This window comes from Merops nubicus, unplaced genomic scaffold (genome assembly GCF_000691845.1).
Source record: "Merops nubicus isolate BGI_N331 unplaced genomic scaffold, ASM69184v1 scaffold36992, whole genome shotgun sequence".
Taxonomy (NCBI): domain Eukaryota; kingdom Metazoa; phylum Chordata; class Aves; order Coraciiformes; family Meropidae; genus Merops; species Merops nubicus.
This window is the reverse complement of record NW_008594942.1, coordinates 1-7549: the sequence shown is the minus strand read 5'-3', so window position 1 is coordinate 7549 and position 7549 is coordinate 1. Positions and strand designations below refer to the sequence as shown.

At 57.3% G+C, this 7549-nt stretch overlaps 1 protein-coding gene across 1 annotated transcript in view; it reads right to left on the bottom strand.

Annotated features, from left to right (window-relative positions):
• The window catches only part of EGFL7 (EGF-like-domain, multiple 7), an 8128-nt gene extending 3345 nt beyond the window's left edge, over positions 1-4783 (bottom strand). Inside the window, exons 1-5 of the mRNA XM_008935922.1 lie at positions 4704-4783; positions 2569-2691; positions 2261-2367; positions 1465-1560; positions 7-75 (exon numbers count right to left, since the gene is read on the bottom strand). Coding sequence (XP_008934170.1) covers positions 7-75; positions 1465-1560; positions 2261-2367; positions 2569-2691; positions 4704-4783 — 475 coding nt within the window. The remainder of the gene's footprint in view (positions 1-6; positions 76-1464; positions 1561-2260; positions 2368-2568; positions 2692-4703) is intronic.
• Positions 4784-7549: the final 2766 nt, after the last annotated feature.

Here is a 7549-nt window from a genome sequence, read left to right as displayed (position 1 = left end):
CGCAGCGGTAGCTCCCGGCCGTGTTGGTGCAGAGCTGCTCACAGCCATGGCCCTGCCCGGCACACTCATCCACGTCTGAAACCACAGGTCGGGCTCGGTGAGGACAGGGGGGCTGGGGACGTGCTTGCTGGGGGTGCAGAGGGCTCAGCCCCACCAGCAGGGTCCTGCTCCCCCCACTACAGCCGTGGGGGTGCGGTGGGACCCCCGACCTCCTGGCGTCTGTGCTGGGCACAGCTCTGGGTGCTCCCAGCACTGCATTTTTTTACGAGTGCCTGGGACATCCTTGCCGCTTGCACACGGATGGAGTAAACCCGGGTGAACCCCGAGGGGGGGTCTGGCCTCCTCCCCTTTGCCCCCTCCCTCCACAGAAGGGCCCGAAACCAAAGCTGTGGTCAGAAATGTCCCAGCTCTGCTCGGGCGGGCGCAGCAGCGCTCAGCTCTTATCCTGGATTTATGGCCAGGGTTTTGGTTCCAGCCGGCCGTGGTGAGGAGCTATCAGCCTTTCAAGTGTGTACAAAACCCAGTAACCTCTCCTCACACGGGGGAGTTATTAAAGCTGTTCCCACAAAGCAAAATGAGCTGAACCTGGGTGAATCTGTTTTAAGCAATGGGAAAAGAAAAAAAATCCTCTCCTTTCCCCCCTGCGCTGGAGCCGGAGCTGTCAGCGATGTGCTCAGCCCTGCCTGGCCCAGCCTGGGTCAATGCCACACGCTCCTCCTCTGCCCTACAGGGGGTGGAGAGCCAGGAAACGCCGTGGCAGGGGTTTTGCACCATGCTGCCAGAATTCCCCATGCTCTGGCAAACCCGCCTGGGCTGCTCTCGTGCTGGAGAGGAGCTCGGTGCGTAGGGATTGCCAGGCTCCCTCTCAGCCTCTGGATAGTTTCGGTGTATGGTTTTAGTCTCTGCAGTAAACGGGTGTCTTAGTTTACAGCAGGAGTTTACAAAGCCTGGGAGATGGGTCATTCCAGATACACGGTCTCCAGCTGACCCCACGAGGGTAACAGCTGCTCTGCAGAAAGCCTTTTGCTGGCTGCCTGGTCACAGCACAGCCTCAGTTCACACCGAGCCAGCGTGGAGCAGCAGCAGAGGGAAAACGTGGATGCCAGGGCTGCTCACAAGGGCTGGGAGCACCAGGGCAGCCAAAGGGAGGTCAGAGCTCCCCTGGGAGCCATGCTTCTCATCCTTCCTGCCCAGACCATCAGGCACTACTGCCCTGGAGTGACGTGTTGGGGTGGGTGTGTGGAGGGGTAATGCTCTGGTTCCCCTCCGTGGTCTGAGCAGCTCCAGGCGTGTGCCAAGGCCTGGTGAGGAGCCACGGTGCTGCTCCCTGTCCCTCCCCAAGGGGGTCGGTCTGTGGGCAGAGCCCCACGGCAGCCCTGCAGCTCCCTGGAGGAGGTCTCCTGGCAGCAGCAGGGCAGCCCTGGGAGCAGGCAGGGTGCCCAGTGCAGGCAGGGTGCCCAGTACCTGTCTGGCAGGCTGGCCCCGTCCAGCCGGGCGGGCAGGCGCATCTGCCGGGGAAGACGCAGCTCCCGCCGTTCTGGCACGGCACCCAGCACAGAGCTGTGGGACCAAACAGGAGTGCAGGGTCACCAGGCAGCTCTGGGGGTCCCCAGCTCCCTCCCGGCTCAATGTGGATGTGTGTACACACACGGCACACACACACCCCCTCCCCAAAACACACACCAACACCAGCCCGGGCCAGGACGCTGCCCCAGCACGGTGGGGTCGAGCTGAGCTGGGGGCACAGGACTGGGAAGGGAGGAAGAGGACCTTGGTTTTACAGCCTTGGAGAGGCCAAGGCACCTGCAGGCAGCACAGCCAGGAGGGATGGGGCTGAGGGGCAGCAGCAGACCCTGGGAAGCTCATCTGGGGACCAACCAGCTGCTGTTGTTTCGCATCTGGTTTGTGCTGTACATCACGATTGCCTCCTGAAAGCATTTCTCTTCCATTAGTGCTGATTTATATGGAAACTACTTACCCATTTTATTTATCCCCTGGTAACTATAAAGTTAATAAGCGATCCCAGAGGAAAAAGGCCTGTGAGGCAGCCGAGAAAGGCTGGGAATTAATCACAAATTGAACCACATTTGGTTGTGACGCTGAAAATTTAAATGCTTTCCTACAGGGAGAATCCTGATGGGCAGAGTGCCCGTAAATGAGCGAGCTGGCTGCTGGGGCCTCACCCAGGACCTGAGCTACTGGGCCTGGGGGCCTGAGGGAAGGACGAGTGCTGGCATGGGGTGGCACAGCAGCCTCTTACCTGTGTTGCAGCCAGGCGTGTGGCTGTTGGCTCTGCTCCCCCCCGGGCAGCAGGAGCCCATGGGCAGCTGCTTGTAGGCCTGCCGGTAGGCAACTCGGTAGAGGGTCCTGCAAGGCAAGGATGGGGCTGAGCTGGGGGGCTGAGAATCCACTCCAAAACCCCCCATCCTGCTCCCACCCCAGCGGGTCAGACCTGGGAGCCTCTGCCCCACGGACTGAGGCGGGACTCCCGGCTCCCGGTCGGTGCCTCTGGGACGGATCCTGCTCCCTCCCAGCGCCCAGGTGCCCAGCACAGGCAGCTGCCCTCACCTGTAGGTGCTGCAGAGGCGGTGGCCCTGGCAGGTGGTGAGGTAGGGCTGGTACACGGGCTGGATGTGGGACTCAGTGTAGGCGCCCACCCGGCTCCGCGGCGTCCCGGCACAGACCCTGCGGCTGCGGAGAGGGGAGCGGGTCAGACACCAGCCAAAAACCAACCCACTGCCTCTCCCCCCGGGGTAAAGGGGCTCTGCTGATTTACACCAGCCCAGAGGTGTAAATCTCTACAGAGGGCTCTTTAAATGGCGGTGGCTAATAAAGCTGGGGAGGGGTCTGGAGCACAGGTCTTGTGAGGAGCAGCTGGGGGTGCTGAGCCTGGAGCAAAGGCGGCTCAGGGGAGACCTTCTGGCTCTGCACAGCTCCTGCCAGGAGCCTGGAGCCAGGGCAGGGTCAGGCTCTCCGCCCAGGAAACAAGCAATAAGACAAGAGGAAATGGCTTCAGGTTGTGCCAGGGGAGGTTTAGGTTGGACATGAGGAAAACTCCTTCCCTGCAAGGTTTGCCCAAGGCTGTGCCAGGCTGCCCAGGACAGGGGTGGAGCCCCCACCCCTGGAGGGGTTTCCAAGCCGTGGAGATGTGGGGTGAGGGACACAGGGCAGTGGGGACCTGGCAGTGCTGGGGGAACAGCTGGGACTTGACCTGAAAGGTCTCTTCCAACCAAATGATTCTGTGATTCTAATTGCCTGATGCCCCAGGAGGTTACCTCAAGCTATTTCAGGGCAGTGACACAAATCTTGAGCACTGTGGGCTGCATGGGCCTATCCTCCCCAGCCCCTGCACAAAGGCACTGACAAGTCCTTGTCCACTCACCCTCACACTGTCCCTCTGTCCCAGGGGAGCCATTAGGGCCCAGATTTAGGGACAATTTACTCAAAGCAGTTCTATTTCCATCCATCACCTCCCTTCCCCTATAATCACTCACTTTCTGGGTGGAGTTTTCCTTTCTGAGACTTTTGCTCTCCAGAAACAGATTCCCCCTGTGGTCACCAAGACATTAATGTTTCCACAGGAAGGATCAAGCTCACTGCAGAAAAGTAGAGGCCAGATGAAAGTTGCCCTCTAGTCTTCCTAAGATAACTGTGATCCAGTCAAAAACATCCTCAAGGTTAACAGCCAAAGTGGTCTTGCTTAAAAAAATCCTTTTTTTCAACATTTTCCAGCCCAAGCAGGTCAGTCCCACTGAGGAACTCGTCGACTTGTCTCAGCCTCCCAGCACAATTAGAAACTAGAATAAAGAGCCTGGGAATTAGCATGGACATCAGATGGCTTCCATTAGCTCCTGAAAACTCCTCTCAGCCTCCCTGATTAAAGCTATAGAAGATGCAATATTTAAATGGCAATTGTTTGCTTTGCAAAAGGAGAACAAAGCTATAGCTGCAGCCCGTGCGTGCGAGCGAGGAATTCAGCCTGTGCTTTCAGTCACCACCAGAATGCAAGAGGTTCAATGCCAGAGGAGAGCATTTCAATGTAAAAACAAACTTTGCAGAAAATGTGAGCTGTTTCTGGGGGCGGGCGTTGAGCTCCTTTTTGGCTGGGGGAGAAACTGGGGCACCCAATTCTGGGTGACCCTGGGGGAGCTGAGCCCTGCCCAGGCTGTGCTGGGGTCCAGGGTGCCGTGTCAGACCTGTTTCCCAGAGAGGGAAAGGGAACTGCTGGAGACACCACTCCTGGGTTTGCAGGACCATGGACCTCAGCACCACAGGGAGCAGAATGCACAGGAGGCAACGACCCCCCCGGGGCTTTCATCCCCACATGGTGCATCCTCTCTGAGCTGGGAGCTGCAGCCTCCTCAGAAGGCTTCTTTGCAAGGCTCGATCCTGTGTGCATAGTTTTGTGCAAGGATGTGCTTGAAAGAGACAATAATAATTCATGAATTACTCAGGGCTTGATTAGGTTTTGACTCTCCTGGATGCAAAGCCCAGAGTGTCTCTGTGTCCCCTGCACGGAGCTGAGCAGAGCCGGGGTGTATTATCCAGGAGGTTTCTGTACTTCAGTGACAAAGCAAACACCAAAGGGCTCCCAGGAGGACCCAGCAGAACCTTCTCCCACCTCCTCTCCAGCCCAGCGAGCTTCCCTCGCCGTGATGCACAGGTGGGCACACCCACAAGATGCTGCCAAAAAAGGGGCTTACCCTGCCCGGGCAAAGCCATCCGCGCTGGTGGTGCTGAGGATGAGGAAGAGTCCCGGGAGGAGGCAGGCGGCGCGGGGCATGTCCTGGGCTCTGCAGCGCGGCCGCTGGGTGGGAAGCGCTGCCTCCTACCGCATGTTCCACCCGCCAGCAGGGAGCCCTGCAACGGAGAGAGGGGGCTGTGAACGCCTGGTGCCTGTCCCCCACCGGTGAGACCCGACAGAGCCCCGGGGACAGGGCCAGGGCCCCCTCCCGGGGGGGCACAGACCCTGGGGAGGGAGCGTGGGCTGGCAACAGGGCAGCGTGACATGCCACAGCACGGGGCAAGAGGGGACACGAGGGACCCCAGAGCCCCTGGCAAGGTGAGTGCTCCTCCAGGCACCGTGTCACCGGAGTGGGAGGGATTTACCCCTGGCCTGGCATGCAGGAGATGCTCTCCTGGCATCAAGGGCCAGCCAGTTGCTTGTCAAGTGGCAGGGAAGGGACCTGGGTCGCTCTGAAATATGCTGCCAGTTCCAGGCAGTGAGGGCAAAACAATGGCTGGTAGTTTCTTAATCCCTACAGTGTTGGAAAGCTGCATTTTTACCAAAATCTGATTTAAAATGTAAGTTCTTGCCAGACAAAAGTGTTGTAAGGTCCATGTGTACCATCTGCAGGGTCAGTACTAACCCAGGCACCAGCAAAGAGGCTTTTAGCAGAGGACAAATAGGAAACGAGGCTGAAGAAGATCAATAACAGTATCTAATTTAAACAAAAGAGTTGGCCTCCGGATGGCAGCAGTTAAAGGAGGAACAAATACAGAAACCCACCTTAAATACATGCCAGTTACAGAAAGAATCAGTCTATCTGCCTAAACCTTGAGAAATGCTGTAAGGGGAGGCAACACAACAAGCCCCATCTTTCTGAAACTGCAAATACAACGAGCTGCAAAGAAATCCCCTAAACCCCCCGGGTGATGTGGGGTGGGATTGGACTGGAGAGTTGCAGGTTCATTCCCAAATGCCTTTGGGATAATTCCTAACTCCAAGCCAAGCTGTTAGGAACAATCATCCCAAACCTGTAGACCCTGCAGGTCTCAAAGCCCTTCTCCAAGGCACTCAGATTCATCTTTTCCTCTGTGCAGGTGAAGAAATTGAGGCACAGAGAGGTGCAGACCCAAATCTGGAGAGAAACCAGCCCGGTGCCCTCCTGCCCCCTGTTATCCAAGGTCTTGTGTGTGTTTCTGTGCAGCGACAGTGCTGAGCTGGCTGAGCAGCCCCTTCCCCTCCTCACCCACCCAGGGACCCCCCAGCCACGTCCTCACCCTGCTCCTACCAGTTATTCCCACGGAGCCACAGCCCAGCAGGGAGCTGTGGGTGCCCAGGCCCATCATAAGCCCCATACAAGCCCAGCTTTGAGGATGTGAGGAGGATTTGGGTGACATAAAGCCTCTAGTCCTCCATTCTCCCCCAGACAGAGCAAACAAATTCATCTTCTAATGATGAATATGTGGTATCTCCACCACCAGGAAATCAAATCTTGGTTGACCTGCCAGCAAGTTTTTAAAAATATAGTGAAGAATCCTTTTTTTTCTCCCCAGTCTTCCTGGAGATGTCCCAGGGACACCAGTGAACAGAGACACTCCCCACTGGCCAGCCAGCCAGCTTTCCCAGGGCTATACTGGGACACATATTTTCTTCACAGTCACAGATCCCCAGACCAGCGACGCTTCTCCAGAAGCCTGTAAATCAAACTCTGCCAACCTTCTCCATCCTCCCACAGGATTCCCGTGACTGCTGTGGGACCTTTCTCTGTGGGGAAGGCAAGAATCACAGGGCACAAGCCTAAAATACAGGCGGTTTGTTTGTTCACTTTGAAATGGAGCAGCACTGCCCTACCTCGAGCGGTCAGAGTATCCCTCTGGGCCATAAAATTATGGTTGCTTCATACCAGAAAAAGTTTCAAAAGTGGAAAATGTGATAGTCTATGCTTGTCTTTTTGATGAGTTTATTGAAATCAGCCTCTTGAAAGACACTGAAGATCTTCCAACCTGTTGCAAGTACCTATTCTCTTATAAAGCACATAACCTAAGGAAAATCTTTTCATGCATAAGAAAAATAAAGAGATTTTTGTCACTGCCTTTCTAGTCTCTCAAATGAAGAGGTGAAGCCCCATGGTCTGGCAAGTGAAACTGTGTGGTTGCATCTGAGCTTTTGCTGTTTCATGGGGAGGAAAGTCTCCTCTGCTTCCCACGTGCTCCTGTGAGGCTGGGGGTCCCTGTCTGCCAGCCAGAAACGTTCCCCTGACTCCCCTGACTTCTTGCCTGACCCGCTGCAGGAACCAACGGGAAAACACAACCCCCCGTGGGGGTGAGCAGTGCTTTGTCCAGCTCTGCCCACGAAACCAAGGCTAAACTCCAGCTGATGACAGCAGCAGGAGCCGGGGGCTGTCTGCAAAGAGGCGCAGGAGAAGCGAGTGCCTGGGGAGGATGCGGCCAGCCTCAGGGGAACACCGCAGGGATGCTCTGCCCAGCCTGGCCCGCTCCTGCAGGTGACACCGCTGCTCCCAGCCCCATGCTGGAGACAAACCCTCCTGGAGAGGGGCAGCAGCAGCAGGGAGATGGATTTCCCCTTACAAACCGTTCTCTACGCAGGGGGGGATGCGGGACCCGCGGAGCACGGGCACGGGGATGCGGGTGTGATGGAGCAGGGCACGGGGACGAGGGCACGACGGGGGTGGGCGCAGGGAGGGGGCACCGCGGGGTGGGACACAAGGAGGGGGACACCGCGGGGGTAGGGCACACGGAGGGGACATCGCGGGGGTTTGGCACCGTGCGGCTGGGCGCAGGGACAGGGGGATCACGGAGCGGG